General features: G+C 28.4%; 1 protein-coding gene across 5 annotated transcripts in view; it reads left to right on the top strand.

Annotated features, from left to right (window-relative positions):
* The window catches only part of LOC101901052 (uncharacterized), a 51,263-nt gene extending 39,626 nt beyond the window's left edge, over positions 1 to 11,637 (top strand). For 3 of the 5 annotated variants that reach the window (XM_005191429.4, XM_005191426.4, XM_005191427.4), the window contains exons 7-9: positions 3,935 to 4,201; positions 6,974 to 7,189; positions 11,564 to 11,637. In XM_005191429.4, coding sequence (XP_005191486.1) covers positions 3,935 to 4,201; positions 6,974 to 7,002 — 296 coding nt within the window. In that variant the 3' untranslated portion in view covers positions 7,003 to 7,189; positions 11,564 to 11,637. Of the gene's footprint in view, positions 1 to 3,259; positions 3,777 to 3,934; positions 4,202 to 6,973; positions 7,190 to 11,563 lie in introns of those variants that run through there. The other 2 variants (XM_005191428.4, XM_005191430.4) reach the window with 2 other exon arrangements.
* Positions 11,638 to 13,014: the final 1,377 nt, after the last annotated feature.

Here is a 13,014-nt window from a genome sequence, read left to right as displayed (position 1 = left end):
CAATGGGCTTGAAGCGTGTTAATCTTTTCTTTTTGTTGTGAATTTGATTTTAAGTTGTAGCTCACTAGTCGTACCAGCCGGCTGCCAGCAGCATCAATGCAAACTTTTCTACGTTGTTATCCACTTTTTTTATTTTTATTTTTTTAAGTAGTGCGCAAATAATTTGAAGAATGTTCTCAGAGCAGCCTAAAAGTATGCCATGATTCTGCAGCGCTTGAAGCTATGCTATTTTCATTTAAAGATAGCTTGGTTAAAATATTCTTTAAAAAAATCAAAGTTGAGTGATAATTTAAAAACTATCCACTTCGCCTTGAATTTTTTTTAAATCAAAAATTTGAAAAAAATATTTTCCATAAAATCTAAAAGAATAATTTAAAAAACTCCCTGTCAGAAAATATTTTAAAAGAAATTCTCTCCTTGGGCATGATCTGTAAAAAATATTTTTAAATCCTTTGGAAAATATCTTAAAAACAATATCAACGCCCTAGGACAAATCTAGACAAAAACATTTAAAAAAAAGGCAAGCCTTAGGACAAACCCTAATTTTTTGTTTACAAATTTACAACTTTGGAAGTTAATAAAAAATATTTTTTTTTTTAAATTCAAGGATTGAAAAATCGCAAAAAATATTTTTTTAAATCCATGCTTTGCAACATATACTAAAAAATATTTAAAAAAAATCACGATGTGGAATAAATCTAAAAAAATTATTCCATGCCTTACAACATATTTTAAAAACATATTTATATATTTTTACAACATATTTTAAAAACAAATTAAAAAATTAATGCCTTTGAAAGGGTCTTACAAATATTTTTAAAAAGATCCACCCCTTTTTTAAGGGTCTTAAAAAAATTATAAAAAACACGTTGTGGAAAGGTCTTACAAAAATATTTTTAAAAAATCCACGCCCATGTAAGGGTTTTACAAAAATATTTTTAAAAAATCCGCGCCTTTGTAAGGGTCTTAAAAATATTTAAATATTTTACAAAGAATATTTTTAAAAAATCCGCGCCTTTGTAAGGGTCTTAAAAATATTTAAATATTTTACAAAGAATATTTTTAAAAATCCACGCCTATGTAAGGGTTTTACAAAAATATTTTTAAAAAATCCGCGCCTTTGTAAGGGTCTTAAAAATATTTAAATATTTTACAAAAAATATTTTTAAAAAATCCACGCCTATGTAGGGGTTTTACAAAAATATTTTTAAAAAATCCGCGCTTTTGTAAGGGTCTTAAAAATATTTAAATATTTCACAAAAAATATTTTTGAAAAATCCACGCCTTTGAAAGGTTCTTACACAAATATTTAAAAAAATGAGCGCATTTGAAAGAGTTTTACAAAAAATATTTAAAAAAAAATCACGCCTTTAAAAGGGTTCCACAAAAAATATTTTTAAAAAATCAGCGCCTTTGAAAGAATTTTACAAAAAATATTTAAAAAAAAATTCACGGCTCTAAAAGGGTTTTACAAAAAAAAAAAAAAATGGAAAATCCATGCCTTTAAAAGGGTTTTACAATAAATATTTAAAAAAAAACCCACGTCTTTAAAAGGGGTTTACAAAAATATTTTTAAATATCCACGCCTTTGATAAATATTTAAAAAAAAATCCAGGAATGAGGAACGAATGAGGATATATCGTAAAAAAATATTTTGTAAAAAATCCACGCCTAAGGATAGATCTTAAAAAATATTTTGTAAAAAATCCACGCCTAAGGATAGATCTTAAAAAAATATTTTTGAAAATACATGCCTTTGGAAGGATCTAAACAAATATTTTTTAAAAAATCCACGCCTTTAGAAGGATCTTACAATAATTTCACAAATGATGATATATCAAAAAAATATTTTGTAAAAAAAGTCACGCCTAAGGATAGATCTTAAAAAATATTTTTGAAAATACAAGCCTTTGGAAGGATCTCAAAAAAATCGAACACTTTTTAAAAAATTATTTTTGGAAAGATCCTAAAAAATATATATAAAAAATAGACGCCTGAAAAAAAATATTTTTCAAAAATCCAAGCTTAAAAAAATATCTTACATATTTTTAAGGGACAGTTCTTGAAAACATATTTAAAAAAAATACACGCCTTGGGAAGGATCTTAAATAAATATTATTTTTTATAAAAAATACACGCCTTGGGAAGGATCTTAAATAAATATTATTTTTTATAAAAAATACACGCCTTGGGAAGGATCTTAAATAAATATTATTTTTTATAAAAAATACACGCCTTGGACAGTTATAAAAAATATTTAAAAAAACCACGCCTTCGGACAGTTCATAAAAAAATATTTTTTAGAAATTCACGTCATGGGAAAGTTTAAAAAAAAAATATTAAAAAAAATCTGTAGAAGGAAATGCAGGCATGGAGAGATCTTAATATACCAAAATAATTAAAAACTGTGGAAGGACCTCATTATCCCCGAATATTTTTAACGGCAGAGAAGTATACAAAAATGTTTTTTTATTAATCCATAAATTCAGAAGGTTTTTAAAATCAAAATAATCAAATTATTGAAAATTGTCAAAGGACCTCAAAATATATTTTTCAACAATATACACCCGTTAATGTAATCAAAAAGAGATTAAACAATTAACCGACTGTGAAGGATTTTAAAAATTCTAGGCATTTTGAAGTATCTAAAATTATGTTTCAAAAAATCTACTTCAAAATATTTTAAAAAAACTCGCGAATCTGGGGGATCTTTAAAACTTCACGAAAATATTTTAATTAAAAAATACTCTGAATACGACTCTGAAGGTTTTCAATTGTTAAATTAATTATTTTTATGAATCCACAACTATGTTAGGAGCTCAAAAAATATTTTTTTTTAAAGGAATCCACGGTTTTAGAAATACCTAATAATGATTTAAAAAAAATCCTATATGGTAAAAGATTTTAAAAATAAAAAAAAAATAAAATCTTAATCCTTTTAGATCTTTTAAAAAAATCAGGATTCTAAATTTTTACGCTCTTGCATAGCTGCGCCTTTTACAGTTCTTTTTTTAAAAAATATATATTTTTTAATTTCATGAAAATTAAAATTAAATATTTTTTATATATTTTTCCAATGAACATTCTTCAAATTAATTATTTATTTTTTCCTCCTTTTAGAAATATCTATTCTCTTTCCCCTTTATTTTTTAAGTTAAGCCATTTATTTTTTAGTATCACTCCGAAAAAACTGCTTTTAAATGCCTTACATTTTATCCATTTTTTCTCTATTTTAATTTTTTTCCGAATCTAATTCTAGTTAATCTCTCTCACAAAGACAGATTTTCATTTACATTTCTAGGCCTTGATGATTAAAAAATAAAAAAAAATTAAATTTCCTTTTTCAAGACCAAGGAAAATTTGATTTGGCTTAACAAAAACAAAAAACAAACACCCTTAAAAATCAGGGCTGTCCATTTCATGGTTTATCATTACAAAAAAGCATCTTTAGAAATTTTGTTTTTAATTTTTCCCATTCCCCACCCCACCTACAAAAAATCATAATCTTGGAGAAAACGAAGCATGGTTTTAAAAAAAAGAAAAAACTTAATCAAAATTGTTGAAAATTTGATTGTGATTCTGTTTTTCGTTCTTCACTTCTTTCTTCTTCTTTTTATTTTTTATTTTTTGTCTAACCTGCATTTATGTCTACAGTGTAAAATGAAAAAAAAATGAAAACTACATACATATTCTACACACAAACATTTTTCTTTATTTCTTAATAACGCTGCGTCACGCTCTCATGGCAAAAAAAAAAACAACAACAACAAAACCAATTTGCGCTCACTCCTTGCACTTGCCATATAAACTCACGCACGCCCGCCCGCACACACGCACCATCTCAACTGGATCAATGCGCTAATGTATCAACCGTTTTCCTCCAACAACAACAACAATGGCAACAACGAAAATCATGTGTGATTCCTGCCTGCAGGACTTCCAGTCTTCCATCCCAGAAACCGTTTCAGGGATTTGTTGGACCCCAACCCAAATGCCCCCATCTCTGCCTTCACTCGCGATCCCTTCTGGTGGGACATGGATGACTTGGTGCCCTTCCGTGCCAGCTCACCCTTCCGTGCTGGCTCACCATTGCGTGCCCTGTCCGTGCCACGTGCCTCCAGCCCCATTACCAGAGATTCGTTCTTGTCGCCCGTTAAGAATCGTTATTTGTGGTCCAAGCACCCAGCCAGACCATTGACTCGTAAGTATTGAAATTGAGTTTTGAAAATGTTTAATTTGAAATTATTTAAAAAAAGTTTTTGTTTTGAAAAAGTCCTGTTAGTAGATTTTTTTATTAGTTTATTACCCATTTGAAAAAAAAATTTAAACCTCCCCAGCACAAGATCCTGTGTAAATAGGTCCCAATGTAACTAAAACATGTCCTCACATTTATTTCGAAAAAAAAATCCAAATTTTTGGAGGGAAAATGAAAAAAGGAGGATTCTCATGACCTCGGCCAGTGATAACCAGGGAACAATTAGAAAAGAACCACCACTGTGGGGAGTTCTCACAAATTATTTTTAAAAAATCTACGATTGTGGAGAAATTCAAAAAAATCTTTAAAAGCTCCACGGCTGTGGAGAATTCATAAAATTAAAAATTCTAGAATGTGGAGAGTTCTAAAAATATTTTTAGGAATTCCATGTCTGTGGAGTCCTCAAAAATATTTAAAAAAAATATTTTTAAAAAAATCACGACTGTGGAGACTTTTTAAAAAAAAATGTTTTTAAAAAATTCACGACTGTGGAGACTTTTTTAAAAAAATGTTTTTAAAATATACACGACTTTTGACAGTTAAAAAAAAAATATTTTAAAAAATGCACGACTTTTGGAAGTTTTTAAAAAGTATTTTAAAAAAATCCACGACTGTGGAGAGTTTTCACAGTTCACATCATGGACTACTATGCTGAGTTGCCAAAAATATTTTTAAAGAAATATACGACTATGTCACAGTCGTCAATTTTTTTTAAAAATGTTTTTCACATCTCTTCGCAATCGTGGATTTTTTTAAAATATTTTTAGAAAAATCTACAAAATAATAGATTTATTTTAAAAAAATCCACAAATGTGGAATGACTTTTTTCTTGACAATTTCTCTATTGTGGAGGGTTGTCAAAAATTATTTTTAAAAAAATCCACGAATGTTGAAATACCTCAAAAGTATTTTTAAAAAATCCACAGTTGTGGAGAATTGAAAAAAAAATATTTATACAAAAATAAAAGTTTGTGTAGAGTTCTCAATAGGTATATTTAATAAAATCCACGAGTGTGGAGAATTCTCCAAAAATATTTTTGAATAACTTAGTTGTCAAAACAATATTTTTAAAAACTTTACAGCGGTGCAGAGTTGTTGAAAAAATATTTTTAAAATTTCCACGACATTGGAGAGTTCTCCAAAAATATTTTTAATAAAATCCACGACTTTGGAGAATTCTCTAAAAATATTTTTGATACTTTTACGATTGTATAGAGTTCTCAAAAAAAGTTTTAAAATTCCCATGGCATTGGAGTGTTTTCCAAAAATGTTTTTTTTTTTAAGTTTTCACGATTAGAGTTCTCAAAAAGATATTTCTAACGCATCCGCGAATGTGGAGAGTTGTCGAAAACTAATTTTAAATATTTCTAACACTTCCACGACTGTGCAGAGTTGTAGAAAACTATTTTTTAAAAATCATCGACATTGGAGAGTTCTCCAAAAATATTTTTAAAAAATCCTCATTTGTGTATATTTTTTAAATATATATTTTTTAAATCCACAACAGTTGAGAATTCTCCAAAAAAAAATTTTAAATTTCCACGACATTAAAGAGTTTATTAAAATATTTTTAAAACATCCACAACTACGGACAGTTATCAAAAATATTTTTGAAAATTCCACGAATGTGGGGAATTTCTTCAAAATATTTTTAAAAATTTACGACTGTGAAAAGGCTTAAAACATGTTCTTAAAAATCCACGACTGCGTAGAGTTGCCAACAAATATTTTTGAAGAAATCCACGACAGTGGAGAATTTTCAAAAACTTGTTTTTAAAAATTCCACGACTATGGAGAATTTTTGAGAAGTATCTTTAAAAAAATCCGCAACTGTGGAGAGTTCCTTAAAAGTGTTTTTTATCCACAATTTTGTAGGTTTTAATACTATTTTAAAAATTTCTGAGATTATGGAGATTTTGAATTTTTTTTCTATATCCACGAAGGTGGAGACTTGCCAAAAAATATTTTTAAAAATCCAAAAATCAAAAAAACTATTTTAAAAAAACCCACGACAAAAATATTTTCAAAAAAAAATAAATACGACTGTGGAGAGTTTTAAAAATACATTTGAAAAAAATCCACGACTGTGGAGAGTTTTGAAAAAAAAATTATAAAATTCCACTACAGCGGAGAGATCCCAAAAAAGGTTTTTTCTTTCAAAAAATCTCTGACACTATTTTTTAAAAAATTCCCAGACAACGGAGAGTTTATAAAAAATATTTTTAAAAATTCCACAGTCGTGAAGAGTTGTAAAAAAATATTTTTTTTTAATTGCCACTACTATGCAGAGCTCTCAACAAATATTTTGAAAAAATCCAAGACTGTAAGAAATTTTTGAAAAATTGTTTAAAACTCCACGACTGTGGTATGTCTCAAAATTTTTTTAAAACTTCATGACTGTAGTAAGATTCCGAAAAATATATATATATTTTCTTTAATTCACGTCTGTCGGTTATGCCTTACAAATATTCTCAATTTTCTTTAACATTTTTTTTTTAATTTTAAATAATCACTGGCCGAGAATCATGGTATCCCAAAATCTAAGTTATTTTTAGCATAGCACCAAATTCAAACATTGGCTTTTCTGTATCTCCATATCAAATCAAATTAACCTCAAAATTCCTTGATGTATATATGTAGATATGAAAATCAATAATTTATGAAAAAAAATTAACAAAAATTATTTTTATTTAATTATTTCATCATCTACACGACTAGCTGCCGAAGAGGAAGAATTGTTTGAATAAAAAAAAATCACTAAAAATATTGAAGCACTGTGCTGTCCATAGTTTTTTTATAAGCAATTTTTTTATCATCAAACTATCGAGCAATCAATCAAACAAACAATCAATCAATCAATCAATCAATAAAAATACGAAACTAACCCCTAATAATATGCAATGCATTCAAGAATAAAATTCAAACGAACAATTGGTAAGATTTCGTTTCAAATCCCATGTTGGTAGTTTGTAGTTCTGTTGCCAGTAGAAAGCATGTATTTCAAACCCCAACACCCACACACTCAAACCTGTTCGAAACACTGGAAAGGTTCCATGTATCCCTCACAACTACACCTACACAAACATACACAGTTATTTGAAACCTATTCGATTTTTGTTGGAAATTTGCATCTCCCCAAAATAATTAAATATTAAAAAATATTTATTGGTATTAGAAATTGGTTTGACAAAATCATATCCTTGTGTTAATCCTTTCAATTACACACACACACACATGTATACCCTACCACAACCGCACACAACCCCATAGCTAATAAAAATTTGTAGTTAATTCCCTTAGCACACCTCACATCCAAGACCATTGAAACCTACCCAAAAGTAGTGCCGTAGTTTAGTTATCCTTTTTGGTACTTTGGGCTGTGACAAAGGACGTCATGCCCGAGTGGGGGATGGATTCCCACCCTCAACCTACATCCGAACTAATCTATATATACTTAGTTATTAGAAAATGTAATCTAACCATAATCTATATTTTAATAATTAACATCGATTTCAGGACCATTGCCGCGTGAAAGAGAGAGAGAGAGAGAGAGAGAGAAAATGTTAATTTTGCAAAGAGAGAAAATATTCGAAATTAATTTTCGAAAGGATATTAAAGATGATGAATGAATAGCCTTTAATGTTTGTTTATTTAAGAAAATTGATGTTACAGAAGGTCGATTTTTAAGAAGCCATATCTCTTGTTTTTTAGGAGATTTTTTTTTAATTTTTTAGAGAGAGGACTTTTATATATCTATATTTTTTAATTACACTGTACAACACAAAAATAATTCCAGTAAAAATCCAGCGGATTTTGAAAGTAGGCCTAAAAATATAAGACATGTCATGTATACCGGCGTTTTGACACTTTACATTGCAAAGTGATATAAAAAGAGGGGAACGGTTCCCCCTCTTCCACAATTTAGGGAAATATTCAGATTAAGATTCCTTGGAATCCATACATTTTAGGTATATGGTGCCTTCAGCAATATTGCAGATAGCAATACTAGGATTACTTTGGTGGAACATATTAACCCTGAAGCGAGTCTCAAAATGGGTCTTTTTGGTCCTTTTTTTAAAAAAGGTTTAAAGTATCCCTTAAAAAGAGATCCTAGCCGGTCAAAATATTCTACAAAAATATTTGCCATAAAATTCTACTATAGGTCCTAGAAGACATTAAAAGTATAAATCCAACCCAAATGCCAGGAAATTACAAATATTAAAAAAGGCCTTTTTAGGTTAAGGACATACTTTATATTAGTTTATGCAAAATTCTCCTATAAAACATCGTTTTATTGGAATCATGTCAAAGGCAAAAATATTCCTTATCAAATTTCACTATAAGTTGCAGAGGAAAAAAGTCGTTATTTTCATTGTGTATAACAAAAAACATCCGTATCAATGTTGCCAAATATCAAAAATAATTCCTCATTTTGTTGATAAATTTTTTTTCGGACTTTTTTCGATTTCATGAATGGAAGTCACATAAAATTTTACTCTAGGCGAAAAGTGTTAAAGGAAGAAAAATTCTGTACAACATTTCCTTATAAATCACAGAATAAACCATACATCGAGATTTTATAGTTTTTAAGAAAATTACATTCGAACTTTATGTACTACAGATGAAAGTTATGTATTTGCTTTTTTTCACTGTTAGTTTAACACGTTTCCACTCCAAGTCAAAATCACCCTTAAAACTTTATTTTTTGGGAAAAGTAACAAAGGAAGAATTATTCTAGATCAAATTTCATTGTGAGTCTCTGAACAAAAGAAATTTGTATATTGAATGTATGCCATGAAAAAACATCACTAATTGCGTGATAAAAAACGAAAATATTTCTTAATTTTTTGGTAAAATTTTCCTCGGCCTTTTTTCGACTTGACGCCTCAAAGTAGCATAAAATTTCATTTTACATGGAAAGTGTTAAGAGAAAAAATATTCTTTATAAAATTTAACTATAAATCTCAGAATAAATCATACATCTAGGTTCTATAGTTTTTAAGAAAATTACATTCGAAATGTATGTACTACAGCTTAAAATTGTGTATTTGCTCTTTTTCACTGTTAGTTTAACACGTTTCCACTCCAAGCCAAAATCTCCCTTAATACTTGATTTTTTGGGAATAGTATCAAAGGAAGACTTAATCTAGACCGAATTTTATTATAAGTCTCTGAATAAAGGAAATTCGTATATTCAATATATACCATGAAAAAACTTCACTGATTGGGTGCTAAAAAATGAAAATATTTCTTAATTTTTTGTAAAATTTTCCCTTGACCTTTTTTCGAGTTGACGCCTCAAAGTAACATAAAATTTAGTTTTAGCCGGAAAGTGTTAAGAGAAGAAATATTCTTTATAAAATTTAACTATAAATCTCAGAATAAACCATACATCTAGGTTCTATAGTTTTTAAGAAAATTACCTTTGAAATTTACGTACTACAGCTGAAAATTGTGTATTTGCTCTTTTTCACTGTTAGTTTAACACGTTTCCACTCCAAGTCAAAATCTCCATTAATGCTTGATTTTTTGGGAAAAGTATCAAAGGAAGAATTATTCTAGATCAAATTTCATTGTGACTCTCTAAACAGAAGAAATTTGTATATTCAATATATACGATGAAAAATCATCACTAATTGCGAGGATAAAAACGAAAATATATCTCATTTTTTTTATAAATTTTTCTTTCCTTTGACCTTTTTTTGAATTTATGCCTCAAAGTAGCATAAAATTTCATTTTAGATGAAAAGTGCTAAGAGAAAAAATATTCTTTATAAAATTCAACTATAAATCTCAGAATAAACCATATGTCTAGCTACAATGGTTTTTAAGAAAATTATATTCGAAGTTTATGCACTACAAGGGTAAATTATGTGTTTGCTTTTTTTCAGTGTTTATTTAACATGTTTCCACCCCAAGTCAAAATCTCCCCTTAAACTTAATTTTTTTTGGAAAAGTATCAAAGGAAGACTTAATCTAGATCAAATTTTAATGGGAGTCTCTGAACAAAAGAAATTTGTATATTCAATATGTATCAGGAAAAAACCGAAAAAAATTTGGTGAACTTTTCGTTTCTCTATTTTCGAGTTGACGATCCAAAGTAACATAAAATTTGGCTTTAGAAGAAAAGTGTTAAAAGAGGGAATATTCTACACAAAATTTCACTATAAATCTCAGAATAAACCATATCTCTAGTTTGTATAATTTTTAAGAAAATTACATTTGGATTTTAAGTACTTACAGGGAAAATTATGTGTTTGCTTTTTACACTGTTAATTAAACACGTTTCCAATCTGTGCCAAAATCTCCCACAATCCTTGATTTTTTGGAAAAAGTATCGAAGGAAGAATTATTCTAGAGCAAATTTCATTGTGAGTCTCTGAACAAAAGAAATTTGCATATTCAATATGTGCCATGAAAACATAGCAACAATTGTGTGCCAAAAAATACCGAAAATATTTCCCAATTTTTCGATCAATTTTCCCTCGCCCTCTCTTCGCCATTTTTCAAAGAGCCACAATGATGGGTTTTAATATTTTGGTTTTTTTATTTTTAAAAGGGCTATAGGGTGAGATAAAAAATGCGACAAAATTAAACGCCATAATTTTTACATTTTTCCTTTTTAAATTTTATTGAATGAAATCAAAAAAAGTCGAAAATAGCATCAAATTTTAGTATAAGTTTAGATTTGTTCAATTGGTCAACTTTGGCACGAATTATGGCCTTCAAACGGCTAATGAAACCGTCACACGCTGCCTGAATATTGCTCTGCGGTATTTTGGCCCATTCCCGGCGAAGCACTTGCTTGAGGTGATCGACACTTTGGTATTTTTTAGTGCCAACCTTGCTTTCCAAAAAATACTCCAGACACAATAGTCCAACGGATTGGTATCCAGAGATTTTGGTGGCCATTGTGCGCTGGAAATAAAGCGACGAATCTCATTTTGTAATCATTTCCAAATTTTTGAAGGTTTCCACGAAATTCAATTCTGTGTCTGTGTTCATTTGAATTGACCTTAATAGCCCTAATTAATCTGTTTCTCTTTTTTGCAAAGTCATTTTCTTTCTCTCTCTCCTCCTTTCTCTCTCTCTCTCTCTTGGTTTCTTTTGCGTCAATGGTCCAAAATAATTAGTTTCATTTTGTTTCTTTTTATTTTTGTTTTTTTTATTTATTTTTTTTTTTCTTTCTTTCTTTTTTGCACTTATTTATGTCGATTCATTTATTATTGATTTTCAATTAATTGTGTGTTTTTTTCTCTTTCTCTCCCTCCCATTTTTTTACTCTCACTGCTGCTCTTGCTGTTACAGCTCGCCGCATGTAAAATGATATGTATTAAGAACAACAACAACAACTAAAAAAGAAAAACCAAAAAAAAAATAAACATCGACGAAACAACAACAATAATAACGATACCATAAAAAACGAACAAAAGTAATTAAGCGCAAACAAATATATATGTATCTGCTGCCAGTCCGTGGGGCTCTTCAAAGCGATGACGATTTTCTACTCTTTTTCTTCTTTAGCTTCTAATGAGCAATTCTCGGACTTCTTATTCATATGGCGATATCGAAACGAAGAAGATTTTTTCAAAACCCAACAACATTTTAACAAAAAAATGTAAAAACAACAACATCACCATTACCATCCTCCCAGTAAATCAATGGCGTAGGATCAGCTGCTCTCTCACTCTAAACACAAAAACACACACCCAGCTCCATCCATTTTGGGAAACAAATCCTTTGCAGAGTATTTTGGCCGGTCATAGCTTAAGACGAGTTCATAACTTGAGTGTGTGTGTGTGCGTTACATTAACAAAAAAATAAAAAAACTGGATATGCTCTCACAAAAAAAAAATCAAATAAAGCCGTTCTCTTTTTGCTACTAAGTTTATTAAAATTTATTATTAATTTTTATATGATTTTATTAATTTTTTTCTGTTAAATTCTGTGTAAATTCTATGTATAATTTTTGTTTAAATCTAAATCAAATTTTATTAAAAACAAAAAACAACAACAAAAAGAAAGCCTATTGTAAAAAAATAAACGATTTACATTTAAGTATTTCAGTGGCGTTTCAATTTTTGGGAAGGGAGGTTTGGAACGAGGGCTGGATAAACAAGGATTTTCGGGGGCTGGATAAACAAGGAATTATTTATTAAAATCTTTTAAAGAGCCATAATCGTGGATTTTTATAAAAATATTTTAAAGAGTCATAATCGAGGAATTATTTATTAAAATATTTTAAAGAGCCATAAGCGTGGATTTTTATAAAAATATTTTAAAGAGTCATAAGCGTGGATTTTTATAAAAATATTTTAAAGAGTCATAAGCGTGGATTTTTATAAAAATATTTTAAAGAGTCATAAGCGTGGATTTTTATAAAAATATTTTAAAGAGCCAAAATCGTGAATTTTTATAAAAATATTTTAAAGAGCCATAACTGTGGATTTTTATAAAAAAATATTTTAAAGAGCAATAACCGTGGACTTTTATAATTATAAAAATATTTTAAAGAGCCATAATCGGGGATTTTTATAAAAATATTTTAAAGAACCATAATCGAGGAATTATTTATTAAAATATTTTAAAGAGCCATAATCGTGGATTTTTATAAAAATATTTTAAAGAGTCATAAGCGTGGATTTTTATAAAAAAATATTTTAAAGAGCAATAACCGTGGACTTTTATAATTATAAAAATATTTTAAAGAGCCATAATCTTGGATTTTTATAAAAATATTTTACAGAGCCATAATCGAG

The sequence above is a fragment of the Musca domestica genome, unplaced genomic scaffold (genome assembly GCF_030504385.1).
Source record: "Musca domestica strain aabys unplaced genomic scaffold, Musca_domestica.polishedcontigs.V.1.1 24, whole genome shotgun sequence".
Lineage (NCBI taxonomy): Eukaryota > Metazoa > Arthropoda > Insecta > Diptera > Muscidae > Musca > Musca domestica.
The sequence above is the reverse complement of the archived record's forward strand: the minus strand, read 5'-3'. Positions and strand labels throughout refer to the sequence as shown.